Below are 22,181 nucleotides of genomic sequence, written 5' to 3'. Positions count from 1 at the left end.
CTGGAATTATTTATTTTTTTGCAAAGCATACAAAAGCCATTGTTGTGTACAAAGGATATACAATTGCGAATACAAATTTTGAATAAAAAATAATAATTTCGTGCTATTTAAATTACAGGGGAAAATTTGGTTGAACTTTGACCTCCGCCAAGCCTCGCGAGATTTGAGCAACGGCTATCGTTCAGCAGTGGGATATTTTTCAAGCTGATGTGTGTATGTTTGCGGTGGCCCAGTAGAGACAACATAACTTAAAAAAACAAAACCAAACACACGTTAACTCTGTGGAATCAAGCCAGAACATAGAAGAGGGTAGGGGACTGAGATTCACCATTCGGAGCAGAAGGTGGCGGTATGCACAAGTAAGCTGGACGCCGACCGCCGTCAAACACGAAGAAGAAGCAGCAGTACGGCGCAGTGTCGCGGAGCTCGAGAACTACAACACAAACAAACGAAAAAAGACAGAAACAGATCACGTAGTGACTTAATTGATGTGAGTATGCTGCAGTTCATTTAATCTCTTACATGACTATATCTCTCCGCGTATCATCCGGCCGGTTCTGTGTGAGAGAGAGACAGTCGGTTCAGTGTCTCGAACCCTCCGTCAACAGACAGAGACCGCAGCTTCTGTGTTCATCCCGGGGTTTCACACTGGGGTCCGGGGACCCTCAGGGAGTGCAAGGGTCAGTGGAAAAGTGTAGAGAAAAGCAGTGTAAAATCTGCAAAATGTTCAAAAGTGTAGTACCCTTGATTCTTAAAGGATTAGTTCACTTCAGAATTCAAATTTCCTGATAATTTACTCACCCTCATGTCATCCAAGATGTTCATGTCTTTCTTTCTTCAGTTGAAAAGAAATGAGGGTTTTTGAGGAAAACATTCCAGGATTTTTCTCCATATAGTGGACTTCACTGGGGTTCAAATGGCTGAAGGTCCAAATGTCAGTTTCAGTGCAGCTTCAAAGAGCTCTACATGATCCCAGACGAGGAATAAGAGTCTTATCCAGAGAAACCATTGGCCATTTTCTAAAAAAAATAAAAATTATATACTTTTTAACCACAAATCCTCATCTTGCACTGCTCTGTGATGCTCCATGCATGATCAGATTTGACTAAAATAAATACATATATTAATAGATTTGATTGAAATAAAATATAACCGATATAAAGTCTATCAATACAGTAACAAAACGCAATGATATTATTTAATAGAAACTAACTATTTTACATATTTTTAATATGAATTTCTCCAGTTTTAATTGGGTTGTTATGCACTAGGGCTGCACGATATTGAAAAAACTGACATTGCGATATTTTGTTTTTCTGCAATATATATCGCGCTATGAAATCATTTCACCAGATTACTTGAATAGCTGTAGCCTATTTGGAAAGAATGAATAATTCTAGAGTGATTGGGGTGCTTTAAATTAAATAAATAGTGCTTTATATTTTTCAGGTAAGTATTCAGATACAGAAATTGAATAATCAAATGTAAAATAACTGTATAAACTGAATATAATTAATCTGTGTTAAAGCAGCAAAAGTGATTTTTCTCTTTATATTTTGTTTCATGATAACATTCATAACACAGAAAGCAGCAAGAATATTAGGCTGCTGTCACTTTAAGACCGAATGCGTGGATCCACACATCCGTTTTCTTTGCTTAAACAGACAGTGTGTGTGTGTGTGTGTGTGTGTGTCAGATCTCTCTGCAGAGCTGCAGCCGTCGTCATGATGTCGGGAGGTCCAGCGGTGCGGGTGAGCATCGAGTCGTCCTGCGAGCGGCAGGTGCAGGAGGTGTCTCTGGACGGTATGGAGACGTACGTCCCTCCGCTCTCCATGTCTCAGAACCTAGCCAAGCTGGCGCAGCGGATCGACTTCGGCCAGAGCTCGGATTCGGACGAGGAAGGGCTCGAGCGGGAGAGCCGGGAGCAGTGGAGCAAACCGGAGGCCGAGGAGGACGAGGGTATGTATGTTTGCGGACGTCACGTTGCGTCGTCGTGCTGGTTCACGACTCAAGCTCTGCTCTCTGCCGCAGGTATGGTGAAGTTCCAGCCGTCGCTGTGGCCGTGGGACTCGGTGCGTAATAACCTGCGCAGCGCTCTCACCGAGATGTGTGTGCTGCACGACGTCCTGAGCGTGCTCAAGGAGAAGAAGTACATGGCGCTCGACCCCGTGTCCCAGGATCCCTCTGTGGCAAAGGTACAGCAGGACTTCCTTCCCATGCTGTGTCCTGAGGTTCAGCTCTCTGTCTGGCTCTTCATCACATGTCCGCTGTGTTCAGACCCCGCAGGTTTTCCAGCTGATCAGTAAGAAGAAGTCCCTGGCCACGGCCGCCCAGCTGCTTCTGAAAGGAGCCGAGAAGCTGACCAAGTCTGTGGTGGAGAACCAGGAGCAGCGGCGACAGCGGGACTTCAACTCCGAACTGCTGCGTCTGCGATCGCAGTGGAAACTACGCAAAGTCGGCGACAAGATCCTGGGGGATCTCAGTTACCGCAGTGCCGGTAATGCAGTGATTTTATCAGTTAGAGGCTGTGTGATGACGACGTGTTTTTGTAAGTTAGCATCACTCTGGTTCCCTCCACAAAAACCCAATACGATTCTTCCATTGGCTTGTGGATTATCGCAGAAAATACGCTTTTTGACTAGCAAAAGCTTCTGAGTCGTACATGTTTTGATCATTGTGATAATCTTCACAGATGAACACAACGCTTTACAGAAGTAAAAAACTAAATATAGGCTATAAATGAACTACGTCATGATCACATGACTTCAACATCACCACCATTAATCTCATTCAGTCTTTATTTGAAAAGATTTTCCCTGAAAGTTTGAGTTATAATAGTTTGCAAGAGCGTGATTATAAACACAATGAGGCTGTGAAAGCAACTAGTTAGAAGATGAGTTTACCTGTTAGGCTGATGATGTTTAGTGTCCCGACAACAAGTCAGTAAGTAAAAGAGAAGTAAAAGCTTTAAGAAATGACAGAGGGTGAATGAATTGAGTGCTGTAGAATAAAATGTGAACATTTGTTGAGTTTGTGTTCACCACAGACTGCAACTCTTATTTTGCAACCTTTTTTTTTTCTGCAAGTGTGACTAAATTTAGTTAGCGGTGGCGCTGGTGCGATCACCACACTGAGCTGCTATTTCTGTTTCATATAAGAAACATCAAACGGCAAACGGAAGTAAAACGAAGCAACGCTACTCGTTTGAGCTGTGCAGAGCGGATCGTTATCAGCACTGAGCAATTATAGACAGCCCAGCGCGTGCCGATCTCGATCACGTGACACTGCTTACTACACACCACTGGGAGATCCAGAGAGAATCCGTTTGAATTTTCTGAAAAATTAATAACATCGCTGTGAGATCTAGTGGGAAGCATTCAAATTCAGCACAGGATTCTCTGCTTTAGACCACAGATATCCGATCAAATAGCGCTGATGTGGAAACCAGGAGAAACACTGTGCCACGAACAAGTTAAGGCTCTCCAGTCCACAAATCACCATGGATTTAATGTAGTAACGCTTACTGAAACTATGGTGTTGTGGCAGAAATACTCAAATGCTTTTACATTGTTCATTTTAGGGTTCATGAACACTTTTGAGAGTGAAATTCAAGCACTTTTTAAAGTGCTTCACACTTTTTCCAGCACTTAAAAACTCCAAATATTATCCAATTTTAATGTTATTTTTAATGTTATGATTTGTAAAACTAAAAGTTAAGATGAAGGAAAACTAACACTTCTAGTAGAGCTGCATGATTAACCGTAAAAAGATCACATTCTTGATTCAAACACCCACACGATCTTACTTTATTAAAGGATTAGTCCACTTTCAAATAAACTTTTCCTGATAATTTACTCTCCCCATGTCATCCAAGATGTTCATGTCTTTCTTTCGTCAGTCGAAAGGTTTTTGATGAAAACATTCCAGGATTATTCTTCTTCTAGTGGACTTCAGTGGCCTCCAGACGGTTGAAGGTCAAATGTCAGTTTCAGTGCAGCTTCAAAGAGCTTCAAACGATACTAGACAAGGAATAAGAGTCTTATCTAGAGAAACCATCTCTCATTTTCTAAAAAAATGTAAATGTATATGCTTTATAAAGACAAATGATTGTATAAACACGTGGTTCCGCTTTCCATATTCTTCAAAACGCTTACGCTGTATGTCCTACGTCTTCCCTATTCTACTTACGGAACGAACGCAGCGCCAGTTCCATTTTTTTCCCGTAAGTAGAATAGGGAAGGCGTAGGATGAAGCTGCACTGAAACTGTAATTTTGACCTTCAACCGTTTGGGCTCCAGTGAAGTCCACTATAAGGAGAAAAATCCTGGAATGTTTTCCTCAAAAACCTTCATTTCTTTTCGACTGAAGAAAGAAAGACATGAACATCTTGGATGACATGGGGGTGAGTAAATTATCAGGAAAATTTTATTTGAAAGTGAACTAATCCTTTAATAACAACAATTCGCCCATGTCTATTCTTAAACCTTTGACAAAATCATACCGGAGCGTTCAAATCTTTTGCCGTACTGCCGCGCTGATCCAGAGAGAGCAGTTTTGAATCACACAGTAGTTATTTCTGTTTCAAATATTCAAATTATCACAGAAGTATTGAGAGAAAGGTTTAAAGTTAGTATATAAACACTGATGGCTACAATAGTGATCAAAATAGAGCAAACTACATTTTAAATCTAACTTGGCGCTCAAATAACAGTTGTATCAGTTACATCTTATGCCACTAGGTGGCGACAAGTGACTTAAATGTGTTTTTCATTGAATATTTCAAAAGATTTGCTCAAAAACACTGATTCATTCAGTAATGAAACAAGTACATAGTGAGTCATTGAATCATTCATTCAAACCTTTTTTTACATATTCATTCTAATTAATCAAACATTTTAAATAGACTGCAGCAATTAATATTTTGTCAGGACTTTTAATAAATTACATGCTATTTTGTTTAGTTGTCTGTTCAGAATTGTGGGAGAATCGAGATCTCATTACAGCCTATAGTGTTCAATTTATTAAAATAAATAAAAATAAATTCTTCAGTATTTGTCATACGGTTATAAACAGCCTGTCCTCATAAATGTGAAGATTATGAAGATACGAGTGCTGAAGTGTTTAATATGTGATGTTTCAGGCTCTCTGTTCCCCCATCACGGCACGTTTGAGGTCATCAAGAACACAGACCTTGACCTGGATAAGAAAATCCCGATGATTATTGTCCTCTCAATGTGCAGATCCCCAGCGAACTGGAGGGATCAGCGTATATTAAGGTAAAATACAGGAATATCAGTGATGTAACTCACCTGACATCACAAGACAAATCATGTTTATCCGTGTCTTTCCCCAGGTGTCCATTCAGAAACAGTCTCCTGATATCGGAGACCTCGGCACCGTCAATCTCTTCAGGAGACAAGCCAAAACTAAACCTGGTAAACGCAGCTGCAGTGACTGCTGTCAAACAATACTTGCATTTGCTGGATGTTGAATGGATTTCTGTAAGACATTTTAAAGAATAATTTGGGTGACCATTGACTTCCATTTTATGGACAATTAAATAAGTAAACATTTTTGGGTGTTTCTGTAGGTTTCGATGAAAATTGGGGATAAAATTCTGTTTCAACTATTTGTTCGCCTCATTGCTCATGGACCTTTTGAATGGCATTTCAGAGCAAATGCCTGTTTTGTGTTGTTTTCTACTAGACGCAGATGCTCTGGGGTGTAAATGGTGGCTCTGGCCTCATGTCTGATGGTCTGTTTCCTCTCTCAGGTTCTCAGATGTGGCATTTAAGGCTCGAAGCTGCTCAAAATGTGCTGCTGTGTAAGGAGATTTTTGCTCAGCTCTCACGTGAAGCCGTTCAGATCAAATCACAGATTCCTCACATCGTCGTCAAGAACCAGATCATCTCGCAACCCTTTCCTGGTATTTACCTTTACAGTTATTCATTTAGCAGACGCTTTTGTCCAAAACCTCTTACAAATGAGCAAGAACAACATAACAAGCAATGCATATGTGATATGTGATTCTGTTCATGGACGTATTTAATACCTTAATTGAGTACTAATTAAATTAAAGTTCCATAAAGGCAAAATGTAAAAAATATTTTAAGACCAATCTAAAATAACTGCAAATGTCTGATATTATTATGATTATTATTTCTAGTGTAACTGTGGGTGTGTGTGTGTGTGCAGGTCTGCAGCTGTCCATCTCTCTCTGTCACTCCACTGGAGAAAAGAAAAGCCAGAGAGCATCACCGGACAAGAGCAAACCAGACGACCACCTGTATGTGTTAGAGCACAACCTCCACCAGCTCATACGAGAGGTACGCACACACACACACATCAGAGACAGGCTCTTGCGTCACTGAGTCTGAGAGATGTGTTTTCCTGTAGTTCCACAAGCAGACACTCAGTTCGGTGGTGATGCCGCATCCGGCCAGCGCTCCGTTCAGTCATAAACGCATGCGGTTGGCAGGACCTATGGCCTACGACAAAGCCGAGATCAGCTCACTACAGCAGAATGAAGGACTCCTGGAGAAAATCATCAAACAAGCCAAACACATCTTCCTGAGAAGCAGGTGCCCCATACATACACAAACATCTCACATAGAAGCAGCACTATATTCCCACAGTGCACATTCACACAGAAATGGACTGCACCTCCCTGTGTTTGTCTGATCAAGAATGTTTTTCTTAGTAAGGATAATCTAGTAATCATATATAGATATAGTGTAGTCACTAAAATGTCTTCAGTACACCATGGAAAGCGACATATAAACTGAGAAATTGGGTCAGAGAAGTTCTGCAAACTACAAAGAGAGAAGTAGGGGTATGCGAAATTTTTCTAACCCTATTAGATGTATGCATTATCTTTGTCTCATTTTTGCATTTAATCAATAAAATAAATTAGAAATATAGCTGCAAGCAGGAATTACGGGGCCAAGCACAAAGAAAGCACAATAAGTCATGCCAGCATGGCTGGGAGCATCAGACCAACTGCAACAATGAGCAATTCAAGGCATATTAAGATGATTATAGACAAAATGACTGAAAAACATAGTCACTAGTAAAGATTTAATGGTTTATCACTTTCAAACAATAGGTGGCGCTGTTGATGTGGTTTTGTCAGAGTGAGGTGACACATGCAAAGTTTGATGTCAACATGCCAAAGCATTGCAAACATACAGTCTGCGTTTTAGCATCATTTCTCAAATATGTTGCTGTAGTATATGAAAACGATTGCGTCTTTCGACACAAAGTCCATAACTTTATGTCGCCACAGTGTGAAGATGATGATGATTCAATTTGGGTGAAAATCATATGAATGATCTAGGAGGAGTTCGAAAAAGAAGGTTTTGAAAGAAAATCAAAATGGCGGACAGGACGTTTGGCCAAATATGGCAAAATTGGTATCTATGCTCTCAGGATGACCCAGGGAATCTATTAAGATCATTACAATAGGATAATTTAATCAAATGTTATTAGCATTTTTGTAAGTTTCATTATAACTTTTGACCACAAGGTGACGCAGCCCATAAACTTTTTGAGTATTGTCACAGCATTGTGCCGAAGACTGATACCAAGTTTCATAATGATATGCTAATGAGTTCGTAAAATATAGCATTTTACAACAAAATTCAAAATGGCCGACGCCCAAATTGGCTGATATGGCACGACTCCCTGAATCTAACAGACCACATTAATGATTTTTGGACAAACCCATCAGAAGTTTCAAGCATAATATATATATATTTTTTTGTATCTCCGGACCAGCAGGTGGTGCTGCAACGAAACGCAGCATGTAACCTCAGGTCATGCTTGTGATGACATGGACCAAGTTTGGTCTGAATATGATAAAGCTTTGCGGAGATGCAGCCTTGCGTCTATTTTCTCAATTGCTATGACAACGGTTTGACATAGTGACAAATTTACTATACCCTACCCTAACTTTCTGTAGGCATGGTCTAAAGATGATCTGGTTACAGCCTAGGAGGAATTCAAAAGTAGTTTTTTTGGAAAATTAAAAACGGCGGGAACATTTTTCATGAATTTTCATAACAGAAATTGAAAATAACGTCTGAATCAGTTGAAAAAAAGAATTTAATTTCTAGCCCTCACGGTTTAAAGGTTATTAGCATAAACGTGAGTGCAATATTGGACTGCTGGTGGCGCTAGAGGGATTGAGTTAGAGACTTCAAATTTGCTATGTTGACACTTCAGACTGGCCTCTATCTGTGTGCCAAATTTCACAACTTGCCTGCAAGCGGTTCTATGGGCTGCCATAGACTTCCAGAGCGGAAACGGAAGAAGAAGAATAAGAACGCCAATGATTACAATAGGTGCTTATGCACTTTTGGTGCTTGGCCCCTAATAATAGGACACAGTATCAATAAAATCAGGATAAAGTCAGCTCACGCATTGTTAAATGAACAATTACAGTATTATCGTAAGCGATACATATCAGTCACCCCTAGAGAACAGCATACGCTTCAGTCTGAAAAACAAAACAAAAAGTAACACTTAAAGATGCAGTGCATCCAAAATAGTATTTTTTTGTTTTTTATTTAGATATTCACAACTTCACATGAATTAATTTGTTGCAAGTCAAAAGGTTATTTTCATAACTTTCACCGACCATCAAGTGTGTGTATTGTAATGTTGATCAAAGGTTTTGTCCACTGAGAAGTCTCTCTCTGGCCTTTTTTTGCTCTCAGGACGGCGCGGACCATCGACAGTTTGGCCAGTCGTATAGAAGACCCTCAGATCCAGGCTCACTGGTCCAACATTAATGATGTGTATGAATCCAGCGTCAAAGTGCTCATCACCTCTCAAGGATACGAGCAGATCTGCAAGTATGACTAGATGACCTTGACACAAAAACACATGAGCGGCTGTTACAGTGAGAGTAGCTGAGAGTGCATCAAACAACCATGACAAAGGCTGAATTACACCACACAACTCTAACACAAACGTCGCACTTGGGTAAAATGTCCATGAGTGTCTATTAAAAAAACAACAGCACTTTTTGTCCACAAAAGCGTTATATCCATGAAATATTGATATATTGTCCATTGTTTGCATCACATTTCTTCTGAATGATCTGCTCTCGGTCATCGTTCTTCAAGAAATGATGCAACCTGAGCAGCGTTTATGTTATAAAACTGTATACGACATATACATTGAATTCTCGCAAACAAATGAGCCCGCGTCCAAGGTATAATTTTTCAAAATAGTGCAGCAGTTTTCGTTATAATATCCAAGCAGTGCTGTCGGAGTTTGTGGTGTCTTGAGAGGCATATTCTCCAGCCATTGTCATTGTAGTAAATCTGATGGGCAAAACTTTTAGCCAATGCCAAGACGATCCAACAACGTGTGCTTTGTTTATCTTCTGCATGTGTGCACACAGATGTATATCTGTCTTGACCATAAACCGCACAGCAAGCCATATTATTTGATAATTGTATGAAATAATCCCAAAAAATCATAAAGATGCCAAATTCAGCGGCTGGAATTAGCTGGTGACATGATGGCTCACAGACGGCAGCGGCAATCCACCTGTCACTCAAGTGACCACGCCCTTGATTATGCAGAACTTTAAGGTTTAATAAAATTTAAAAATTCACCCCCTTACAGTTTTCATGAAGAGCAAAATTAGCAGTATAGACCAAAACCACAATTTGTACCAGGCTGTAAACATGTTTTTTTCTGTTGTAAAGTTGGGCATTTTAACATGGGACTCAATGAGATTCTGCTCTCTTTTGGAGCCTGTCTCTAGTGGCCAGTCGATGAATTACAGTTTAAGTCACTGCCATATTGGTTTCACGAGAAACTGAGGGAGGTTGCCGCTTGGTTTTTCTTAATGAACGGTCTACTAACTCGCTCTTAAAGTCAGTCCTTTGCTGCCACCTACTGGCGTAACTATGTAGCCTGCACTGAATTAGTTGATAAATCCCAGTAGCCCCTCACTGCAGAAAACACAAGATCCAGGGGGCGGAGACGGGTAGGTTTAGGGATATGTAAAATGGGAGGAGTTGGATCTCCCCTGGATCTCATTTTCCGCAGTGCGGACCATCTCATAAATCTGCTTAATTAACATACATTATAAAATCAAATGTTATTTATTGAACAGTAATAGCCAATATAAACTTTGTATTTAATAAATATTATTAAATAAGTTGTATGTTGCGTCTTTTATATCTAATAATTTGAGTAAAAAAATCCTTAAAGAAACAATATTGCAAACAAGTCATCATATTGTAATTAATTACAATGAAATGCTTTACAAATGAAACTCCGTGTTTTCTTCTGTTATTACATCTTTTAATAAGAGTTGTGTAAGAAGTTTATGCCCTCTTTCTGTTAGCTCTTCTGTGCACTGAATATTTTAGGGCTTTCTTAATTTTCCCGTACTTACCATTGCATACTTTGCATGTGCTGCAGTTTATTTGTATCATTTTGTTTTATTAGTATAGTTTTTATTTGTCTATTTACCTTTTTAGATTAAAAAACAAAATGATAACAAAGATAAGTGAGATCTCTGATTATAGTCTTTGAAAACCGAAAAAGTGGAGCTTGAAAAGTCCTTGAATTGAATTTTACAGTTTCTGTACGAACCCTTTGTTCAGCAGTCAGTGGACCTTTATCATCTCCTCGTGTTCTCAGATCAATCCAGCTACAGCTGAACATCGGTGTGGAGCAGATCCGAGTGGTGCACCGGGACGGCCGCGTCATCACGCTCTCGCACCAGGAGCAGGAGCTGCAGGACTTCCTGCTGTCTCAGGTACTCGTGCTCATGCTTGTGAATGCAGACAAACGAGAGAAACCACTTCATGCGGTGCTAATGATCTGTGTGTGTTTGTGCAGATGTCGCAGCATCAGGTTCATGCTGTGCAGCAGCTGGCTAAAGTCATGGGCTGGCACGTGTTGAGTTTCAGTAATCACGTGGGCCTCGGCCCCATCGAGAGTATCGGGAACGCCTCCGCCATCACAGTCGCATCTCCCAATGGAGAATACGCCATTTCAGGTGCACAAACAAACACATCTACACATGCAGTGCTCTGGGTTCAGCGAGGTTCATGTAGACCCATAAACACAGTGTTCACAGTAATGCATGATGAAGCAAAATGATTTTAATACTAAACCGCACATCAAAGATGCATGTAAGCTCGTTTCTGCCATGGAATATTAATAAAGGTAACTGTGGCTTTTTATTTCACTTTTCTGAGAAAAACAGCAGTTCTGACTAATGTCTCACAATTCAAGACTTTGGAATATAACCCTGGAATATTCCTCTCACGCTTGAGTCTGGAGCTCACGTCTCATGTCTTGTCTGTCTGTAGTGCGCAACGGTCCCGAGAGCGGCTGTAAGGTGCTGGTTCAGTTCCCGCGCAGTCAAGCCAAAGAGCTGCCCAAGAGTGACGTGGTGCAGGACGCCAAGTGGACTCACCTGAGGGGTCCTTACAAGGAGGTGCACTGGGGGCGAATGGAGGGAAGAAACTTTGTTTACAAAATGGAGCTGCTAATGGCCGCACTGACACCGTGTCCCTAAAGCTCATGGCGTGCGTGTCGCCTCTTCTCTCTCTGTGTCTCACACTCCTTTGACACGTTGCTTTTCCCTGATTGCTCACGCTGTGATCTCATCTGTAAATGACTCCTGAAGTGCTCTTGAGCTTCAAGCATGGAGTTCACAAGACATTTTTCTAAGAAAAGTCCAACGATGGCCAAAACACACAAAACATAATAAAAATAAAACATTTGTACTTCCAGCTATGCATTTTTCTTTTGTTGTTAGAACAAGCAGAGGAAGACGATACTTGTGTACAAGGGAAAAAATAAAAGCAGACAAATAGAAGATCAAGCAAAACTCTGTTTAATGAGTACAATCAGTGCAGGAATTCAACATTATGCAAAGATGTTTATTTTAAAGCTTTAGGATCAAAAAGTTCAGACCTGTTTTGGCCAAAAACACTCAAAAATCTGAAAAAATCAGGGAATAATTTTTTAATATTAAATATATTTTTTGTGATTCTTTGCCCTAAATATGCCATTTGCTAGATATTACTATTTAGCAATCATTACATTTGAGTCAAGTTTATCATCTTTTGACATTTGTGCACTAAAAATTGAAGTTGAGTAAATCTGTTAACTGGTACCTGACACAAAGATGGAAATTTGCCCCAGCAATATCAAATAATTGTTAAAAACCCATATCCAGTTAAAACTCACACACACGCACAAATTTTCCACCAACAGGCACGACACATGTTTTACTGTATTTGTATTGTACACACACATATACATGCATGCATACATATTGTTTCCGGACTGGACTTCCAGGATCTGCCACACTGACTGAACAATCTTCTGGGACTTTAGAGGGAAATTCAATAGCTGATGTGAAGTTCTTCACTTAGCTCGTCCTCTCATCTCAAACACTTTAATGAGCGTCTCAGAGACCGATGGCTGTTTGTTTTCATCACAGTGGCTGTAGTTCAGTCGCGGTGTGCTCTGTGTACAATACAAATAGGTTCATTTCAATTACATTTAATATTAAAACTTACAGAAAATATGTAAACACCAAAATTGTTCAGACTGAAGATGGATAAACTTTCATATTCTGCTAAACACTCTTACTGATTGAACAGATTGTGTGATCCTTTTCTCTTCAGTCCTGTAAGTGTGTGTGATCTAATCCAATACCCCGAGACGTGAATGAAATAAAATAAACATGTGCGCTTAACTCATTGAGACACCTAGCATGTTACTATTAGTTCAGGGCATCTTATTTAAACATTTCTGTGGCGACTTGAGTCAGCATCAGGACTACAAGACATAGTCAACAAAGTACGAAACGTCATATTGAATGGGTAATCTCTTATCTCTTTGACAGTGGATCTCAACCTTTTTGGTCCCCCCGTTGTGCGCAATGACTGTTGAAAAGTTACGTCTTTTCAACAGTCATTAAACATCCGATTGTTTGCTGGGAGTACAATCCCAGCAAACATTCGGATGTTTAATGACTGTTGAATAGACGTCCCTCTGACACGTCCCGTCATGGTTGAAAAATAGTTCCCAAATTAAATGAAATGGACATCTTTAAAAAAAAAGAAATGTTTGCATGAGACATAAAACCTTCTGTTTTGGTATCAAAACATAGTTAGGCATGCACACACTGAATAAGACATTTACACATTTTTGTGTTGTACCTTTCCTCATTTATAAGCCACATAAATAAAAGATTCTGCTGCTGCATAAAAGTTACCTGGTAAGCATCTTCTTTGTCTCCAGACTTTTATGAAGTGGTAGAGTTTATTCAAGAGCCACATACACAGCATTAGAAATGCAGCCAGTGTTCCCAATACAATGACGAATACAACCAAGAACTGGATGTCCTCATACAGCACCTCTGAAACATACATGTAGCATTTGTTCAGTGCGAGAATAGGAAAGTTATATTAAAACGTTTTCGACATTTGTGTTTTATAGCAAAAACTCTCTAAAATATGTGCAAGCTGATACACCAAACTGCAGAGACCCAGTTTACTTGCACTGCAATATGTAATGTGTTACTCATTCAGTATAATAACAGTAATGTTATTTTCTGAATATTTTTTATATTTTCACATTACTTTTCTAATTATTTAATTTATTTACTTGTAAAAAACTATTGAACACTGGAATGGATAATCAGCATCTGATGTCAGAGACCACTGTCCAATGTAAAGGATATACTGGTGCAACCAGTGCTGCCAATTTAGATTAGATTAGATTTAGATTTAGCGACTTCCCCGCCCCTTTTGAGACTTTTTTTAAAAGGGACAAATCTAGCAACTTCTTGGACAAACCTTATCCAGATTCCGTGACTCACCCACTGATCTATATTTATATTAATATCAGTGGACTCACCAGTTTGACGCCATCAAGCAGCATTTAGTGACCAGTTTTAGCTACTTTCAGCTGAAAGCAATTGGCAACACTGGGTGCAACCGAAGGACAAATAACTTTAAAGCTACTCACCAGTTACAGTCAATACCAGACCCATATCTTTGCTGCTACCAGACATTTCTGTCACAGTGATGATGTAATAGCCGGAGTCTTGGAAACGTAAGTTGGATATGGTTAGAGAACCGTTGGGATGCGTTTGCACTCTTCCCTCGTACATTTGCGTAACATTTGCAGAGCCACCAAGGACCCAAGCTGCAATCCTTTGCTGCCTGTTTACGGAACTGAACATCCATCTGATTGTTGGAGTCCCAATGCATGTGATGTCCACGGAGAAAAGTGCACTTCCCTGAACTGGTGCAGTGACGGTGTTCCTTGGCACCTGAATGGTAATTGCCTGAGCTTTAGAAAGTAGACAGAGGATAAGTTTGACGTGCATTTAGGGGCGATGTTAAAATATTGTAAAATAATAATGTTTTATCAGTCAGTCCGTTTACATGCACACAAGATGCAAAAGCAGCACATTTCCATAGAGCATCAACTCTGTGAGTTAGTATGATGAGACTGACATTAGTTTCAGGACAGGAACTATTTGTCTGAGCAATGCAAGTGTAGGATTTGAGGGTGAACCAGACACAAATGAATCTTGCGGATGATTTGTTCAAACAGAATATTCCATAGAATTCTGAATCAACACTCGGGACCCTAAAACGGAGCTGGCTCATCTTCCATTTGGGACGCCATTCAGTCTAAGAACCCCCAGCTAAGTACTTTATGGCCATGCATGCTTCCTAGCTAAAGAAGAACATTGTCAACTTGGGGCAGTAAACCCAAGACTAATGTTCGAAAAGACAACACATTGTGACTCATAGCTTGAGCCCCATGAAGACAGTTTGTTTGATCCCCGAAACATAGATACAAAACAGACCTTCTTCTTTTGAGTGACCTCTGAGTGACAGAGTTGAAATCCACAGGAAAATCCCACAGAGACGCAGTTTTTATACAAACACGATTCCAAAAAAGTTGGGACACTGTACAAATTGTGAATAAAAAAGGAATGCAATAATTTACAAATCTCATAAACTTATATTTTATTCACACTAGAATATAGATAACATATCAAATGTTGAAAGTGAGACATTTTGAAATGTCATGCCAAATATTGGCTCATTTTGGATTTCATGAGAGCTACACATTCCAAAAAAGTTGGGACAGGAAGCAATAAGAGGCCGGAAAAAGTTAAATGTACATATAAGGAACAGCTGGAGGACCAATTTGCAACTTATTAGGTCAACTGACAACATGATTGGGTATAAAAAGAGCCTCTCAGAGTGGCAGTGTCTCTCAGAAGTTAAGATGGGCAGAGGATCACCAATTCCCCCAATGCTGCGGCGAAAAATAGTGGAGCAATATCAGAAAGGAGTTTCTCAGAGAAAAATTGCAAAGAGTTTGAAATTATCATCATCTACAGTGCATAATATCATCCAAAGATTCAGAGAATCTGGAACAATCTCTGTGCTTAAGGGTCAAGGCCGGAAAACCATACTGTGTGCCTGTGATCTTCGGGCCCTTAGACGGCACTGCATTACATACAGGAATGCTACTGTAATGGGAATCACAACATAGGCTCAGGAATACTTCCAGAAAACATTGTCGGTGAACACAATCCACCGTGCCGTTCGCTGTTGCCGGCTAAAACTCTATAGGTCAAAAAAGAAGCCATATCTAAACATGATCCAGAAGCGCAGGTGTTTTCTCTGGGCCAAGGCTCATTTAAAATGGACTGTGGCAAAGTGGAAAACTGTTCTGAATTTGAAGTTCTTTTTGGAAAACTGGGACGCCATGTCATCCAGACTAAAGAGGACAAGGACAACCCAAGTTGTTATCAGCGCTCAGTTCAGAAGCCTGCATCTCTGATGGTATGGGGTTGCATGAGTCCATGTGGCATGTGCCTCTGGAAAGGCACCATCAATGCTGAAAGGTATATCCAAGTTCTAGAACAACATATGCAACTTTGAAAATGTACAGAACCTTGTGATGCAACGGTAGCGTGTCTAACTCCTAATCGTTGTGTGGTCAAGTCATGTCGGGGTCAGATTTCTATCCACATTTACTCTGCTGTTCGAACTCTTTACACAAGCTAGTTGTAAATAATAGCTGAGCAACTATTCAGATGCGCAGGACCTTGGGCACAACGGTAGTGCATCGGACTCCAGATCAGAAGGTTGAGTGTTCAAATCACATCGGGGTCAGGATTCTATCTACATTAACTCTACTATTTGAACTCTTTGAACAAGCTAGTTTTAAAACATTCAGTTTAAATTGCTGAGAAACCTTTCAGCTGCGCAGGACCTTGGGCACAATGGTAGCGCGTCTGATTCCAGATCAGAAGGTTGAGTGTTCAAATCACATCGGGGTCAGGATTCTATCTACATTAACTCTACTATTTGAACTCTTTGAACAAGCTAGTTATAAAAAATTGCTGAGAAACCTTTCAGCTGCACAGGACCTTGTGGCGCAATGGTAGCGCACCTGACTCCAGATCAGAAAGTTGTCTGTTCAAATCACGTTGAGGTCAAATGTAAGGCTTTTGTTAAATCAGGAATCCTTACTGCTAGACCCTACAACTAGTTCAGCAACAGCACAACTGTGCAGGACCTCTTGGAACAAAGATAGCTCATCTGACAAGGTCACCCAGCTTGTGAGGTGGCTTGTGACAGGCTGTTCATCCGCATTTCTTCTACTGCTCAAATTGCAAACCATACTTTCAAAGCCTTGTTACAATGTCAGACGTGTAGTTACAAAACCAGTGTACATACAAACCAACATCCTCCTAACAACTACAAAGATGTGTGCAAAGAGCAGCCAATTGAAAATGCCCTTAAAATCAGTAGCCTTATGCGGCATGTGCTCAATTTATGTTTACAACTAGCTCAGCACCTTCACAAATACATAGGACCTCGTGGTGCAACGGTATGTCTGACTCCAGATCAGAAGATTGCATGTTCAAATCGCATCGAGGTCAGATTTCTCACCACATTTACTCTGCTGTTTGAATTCTTGAAACAAGCTAGTTGCAAGAATTAGCTGAGCAAATTTTTAAGTGCACAGGACCTTATGGCACTATGGTAGCATGTCTGACTCCAGATTAAAAGTTTGTGTGTTCAAGTAACGTCAAGGTCAAATTTCTCTCTACATTAATGCTGGGTACACACTAAAAGATTTTTGAAAACTTATAAGATTTTCAAAATGTGAGAGACCACAAGCATGAGGACAAAAAACAAAAAAAAAATTCTAGATTTAACCGTTTGCTCCTTTAATGTGTGGTGTGTAGTGATATGACAAAGATAGCACACCACACACAAACAGATTTTCAACCAGAGTCTCGACTGTGAACATGGGGAATCTCACAAAACCTCTCGAGACTTCAGAATAAACATGGCGGACGATAGGCAGGAAGAAATTGCGTTGATAGTGTTTGGAATGATTTTGGTATGTTTTACTGCACACGTTGTATAAACACTTGTGCTGTTGCCACAAGTCGACAAGCTGATCCTCCATCTCCATCGTGTTTGTCTTCTGTTGTGAGCGCAGGGGACAAGCATACCATTCGTGTCCTGCCCTGCCTGATCCTGTTACTGTGTCCAATCCTGCCGGTCTTGTTTTCCCCCTCTGGGTAATTTTGGATTGTTTTTTATAACAATAAATCCCATAACTCTGCATTTCTGAGTCCTTGCCTCATCCCTCAACCCTAAACTCTGACAACTGCAAGTGTACATGCTATGTGCCAATTGGGACAGGCCCAATAACGTTAATTATGTAAATAAAACAACATCGATTTCTAAAATAATTCACCCTAAAAATTCAATCCATTATTTACTTACCCTGAATGCTTAATATAAAATTTTGAATAATATTAGTCCACAAAGTCTCACTTGTGATTAGTGTTGTTTTTGGCGGCCTGTTTTAATTTTAGTTTTAGTCTAGTCTTTGTGTCAAGCTGTCATTTTAGTTTTTATTAGTTTTAGTCACGTTCATACTCTTTTTAGTCTAGTCAAGTTTCAGTCGACTAAAAGTCTGAGCATTTTAGTCTTATTTTGGTCAGAATTATCCTTGACTATTTTCGTTCTAGTTTTAGTTGACGAAAACAGATATTTTAGTCTCTTTTTAGTAATGCAATTCTATTTAACCCAATCAATATAGTATAGTACCTAGTAGTATAGACAAAGCTAAAATTTTCTTTTTGCCAAACCCATTTTAAACAAGGTTATCTTATTATATTGTTACCTACATTATATAGATAATACCTTATAATGCCTTGAGATGTCTCTTAATCCTTTAAGACCTGAAGGCTTTTTAGTTTTTTGTTTTGTTTTGTTTTTCTGAGTGACAAACACAAAAGTAAAGACTCATAACTCCAAAACTGTAGCAAGGCGAGTCAAAAGGTAGGTATCATTTGATAGAACACTTTTTAATGTTTAAGAAAATATAAATTGCATTACATGTGGACATTTTCATGCTGAAAAACTGCTGATAAAAGTCAATAAATATATATATATATATATATATATATATATATATATATATATATATATATAAATTTCATTTCATAATTTTTCATTTTTTTATTTGACATGGAATAACTCAGGAAGGCAATAAAAGATCAGAGAAATTATTTTTTCTCTCCTACATGTGAGCTGCATCTGGTTCAAATTTTGTGGTGATAAAGTGTTATTCATTTCGCCGCTAGATGGCGCCCACGGGCGGTAAACTCTGCTTTAGAGGCACTTCTCAGCACTCCTTAGGAGTTTTTTGAAATGGTTAGATGCATTAAAAAGCTGAGTTTTTAAATTTTAAGATGATACCTATTTTGTGTTATTCCACGTTGGAAAACGAACATGGATGGGTCCAGATGAGAGGCATGTTTTTAGCCAAGTATGTTACATCATTCCAAGAGTAATATCTTGTGATCAACCAATATATTATGTTGATTTTGGATTCATTTTAATCGTAAGAATCTGCTTTAAATAATGATGTGCATTTTCTATGATCTGTGCATTTTTCATTAAGTTATGAGCACGTGAAATCTTATTTACCTACATATCGGTCCATTCTCTATGTAAGAGGAAGTGACGTCGCGTGCGTCTGCGCAGTGCGACCTGATGCAGCTCCTGACGTGAGACACAGGAAACAGAAATACTGCAAAATAATAATAATAACGCGACTAAACGAGACGAAATAACGTTATAACATTTCGTCTCGTTTTGGTTAATAAAAATGAAGAGACATTTTAGCATAGTTTTTATTTTGTAAACCACATTTAGTCTCGTTTTTATTCGTCAACAAAATTGCATTATACATTTAATTATAGTCATCGTCACATGACCAGCATTTACGTTGCGCCTCGTCTCGTTTTCGTCACATGATAAAGGTTCGTTGATGACGATATTTAGTCATAATTTTCGTTGACGAAAGCAACACTACTTGTGATGCTAGAGATGTTTTTTCTCTCCATTTCTTTCACCAATGGAGATTGGGTTCCTTGCCACAGTCACCTTTGGCTTGCTTAGTTGGGGACACTTAATATTCAGGTATATTATTGATTTGACTACACTGACACAATTGGATGAGAACAAAATATGAACTTTCTCGAGCTGAATAATGCCACTATTGTCTTCTGCAGAGCTGCTTTACATCAGAATCTGAATTTGTCTCATATTTGATGAAGTTTGCATCACTGATTCTGCTTTCCTTTTTTATTACTGTGAAGCTGCATTGTATAAATCTGTATTGTATAAAGTGCTATAGAAATAAAGGTGACTTGACTTAATATACCTTCATAAACAACAACAGTATGCCCCTATAGTGGCTGTATAGGAGGATTTCCTGGAGTAGCTTCACGATATGATTCCTTAGGGTAAGATCATCAAATGGTAAAAACATCCAGCAGATGTCCACTCATGTGCTTGTCCTTTCTCGACAACTTAATAATTACCCCCCTTCAAACCAAAACAAGTTAGTGGAGTTCACTACCAATGATATGATCAACAAGCATTTTAGAAGTAGCTGCTGTAATCGTTCTCTTATCACTGGTAAAATGACTTGCTTTAAAACACTTCTGACCAATCCTAACTTAGCAAGCAATTATTTTACTGCTTCTACACTGTCCATTCCTGTTTCCTACACACTGGAACTATGCTCTGAAAAAAACAGTGTCTTTAAGTAAATTAGGCAAGAAGCAAAGAATTTGAAGTGACAGGAAAATGAAGAATGAGGTTGGAAACAGGATTGGCAAGCCTGACTCTTGACACTTGTCCTTCAGTATTCAGCTCAACTGTAAATTACATACGTGGCAGTTTTTTATTGCCATGTTGTTCAGCTGCAAAGTAACATCTAGCCTTGTTATACATTGTGATATTACATGAAAATACCAAATACTACATTGCCAGTTTTACACAGGATTATTACATTGCATGCTATTACAGCGATTGTAGAGAAATTCTGTGTTTAAAGTTTGAGGGTTTTGTTTGAACAAATGCATAGCACAAATACCTGAACGATTCAAACAAAAACACTGTAATCATATTATTATAGTTCTCAATATGCATTCATTTCTTCTGGAATCATAAAATATACACATCTGTGCACAAATATTTATCTAGATGGGTAAATGAGGACATAACATAGACATCTATTATTTTCTATTTGACCTGAATTATAATGACTACACACTAATCCAATCCTAACCCTAAAAAAGATACTTTTGTCCCCAAAGCATATCTATGTAAACTAATACAAACACAAACACATAAAGTAGACGCACATATACTTACTGTAATGGCAGAGACAGAAGATAAGATATAGTATCTGTGTGTTCTGAGACAAACAAATCCATGCAGACCTCATTAGACTGATTCCTCCATATATTTATATACAAGTTACATGTGATTGTCTTTATAGCTATGTCATAACTCTAGACTTTCACCTTGTCTTCCTCTGCTATCCTTTATGTTTGCTGTAAACTTCCTTATGCCAGTCTTTTTGTGTCCATATTTTCTTCTCTTTCCCTTTCTCTTTCAGTAATTGCTCACTTTTGCTCTTTTTCCTGTCTGATCTGTTCATTCAACAAGTCTTATTTACCAGCAGGACTGAACAGCGATACTGATCAGACCGGTTCAACAGCCAGTGAAAACACACACACACACACACACACACACACACACACACACAAACTGTACTCACATGTGCCACACAGACATAGAATGGAATCTCAAGCACAGTATTAAACTGTAGGGTTTTTTTTTTTTTTTTTCATAGTGAGCATATGTTACTTTAAATTTATTTGGACTGTATTGACGGGTGAAGGAGATTTTAGGCAATTTAAAGGGTCATGAAAACCCCCTGTTTTAGCCTGGTCATTCATACCTCTGAGCTGGAAAAACTCTGTAAAAATGGGCGTGTAAAGCTCTGGAAAAGTGGGAGTGTAGAGGGGGGAAGAGGGGTGAGAACAACCAATGAAACACAGACCTACAACACACTCATTATAGAGAATAAAGAATATTAATATATGAGCATGGAGAAAATGACAACAAACTCACAAGCACAATGAAGAAATGTGCAAGAATATTTAAAAGGGCTAATAATAATACTTTGATTATGTTTACAAGCACTACAGTCTCATGATAAACGACACGTAGTTTAACACAAAAGAATAAGGACATAGTTTAATTTTTGTCCGTTCTCCAAGTCTTTTGTCCATCAGAATAATTGTGTTGCCGTGTTAAAAACTTTAAACACAGATACTTTATTTGTGTGAGCTATGAGCCACGTGGCCAGTGTTGTTAAACTCATTGCGGAGCTCCGTGTTGAAACCAATCATATGCGTGCTCTGTGTGTATGAATAACAATTTTTTATGTGTTCGTATTCAAACTCCAGTTCTAAATGCATCATGGGCAAAATACAAACAACACTCATGTGCTGCTGTGGTCAGGGGAAACATACACACGGCTTCCGTGTCCAAACGCAGAGGTGAATGAACAGCACTTTTGTGACTTCTAAATTCTTCGCTGTAATGTGATCTCATGCGAACATATTTTCCATTTGTGCTGGTAGATTACAGCAAAACAATCCACATGCACACAAACTTCTGCTCTGGTCATGTCGCAGGAAAAAGCATTTTTGTGTTGTAGCACTGAGGAAAGGAGCACCTATCACCCATGTCTCTGAATGACAACAG

The 22,181-nt window shown here is 39.1% G+C and overlaps 2 protein-coding genes across 2 annotated transcripts; one reads left to right on the top strand and one right to left on the bottom strand.

The window, feature by feature from the left end:
* The first annotated feature begins 182 nt into the window (after nt 1–182).
* med17 (mediator complex subunit 17) lies at nt 183–11,768 on the top strand. The gene is given in 14 exon segments (XM_048162153.1): nt 183–490; nt 1,697–1,959; nt 2,032–2,195; nt 2,278–2,497; nt 5,141–5,212; nt 5,215–5,276; nt 5,354–5,435; nt 5,774–5,926; nt 6,196–6,326; nt 6,397–6,581; nt 8,718–8,855; nt 10,666–10,783; nt 10,867–11,026; nt 11,343–11,768. Coding segments are annotated over 13 exon segments (1,929 nt in total). The 5' UTR covers nt 183–490; nt 1,697–1,724; the 3' UTR covers nt 11,552–11,768.
* Nucleotides 11,769–11,856: 88 nt separating this feature from the next.
* On the bottom strand, nt 11,857–21,147 carry LOC125249777 (V-set and transmembrane domain-containing protein 5). Its single transcript, XM_048162154.1, has 4 exons — nt 20,778–21,147; nt 14,020–14,346; nt 13,265–13,408; nt 11,857–12,510 (listed from the first exon to the last, which is right to left on the bottom strand). Exons 1-4 carry the CDS (start codon nt 20,848–20,850, stop codon nt 12,479–12,481), a joined length of 576 nt encoding a protein of 191 aa, XP_048018111.1. The 5' UTR covers nt 20,851–21,147; the 3' UTR covers nt 11,857–12,478.
* Nucleotides 21,148–22,181: the final 1,034 nt, after the last annotated feature.

Source organism: Megalobrama amblycephala, linkage group LG16, assembly GCF_018812025.1.
Source record: "Megalobrama amblycephala isolate DHTTF-2021 linkage group LG16, ASM1881202v1, whole genome shotgun sequence".
Taxonomy (NCBI): domain Eukaryota; kingdom Metazoa; phylum Chordata; class Actinopteri; order Cypriniformes; family Xenocyprididae; genus Megalobrama; species Megalobrama amblycephala.
This window is presented reverse-complemented; position numbering and strand designations above follow the sequence as displayed.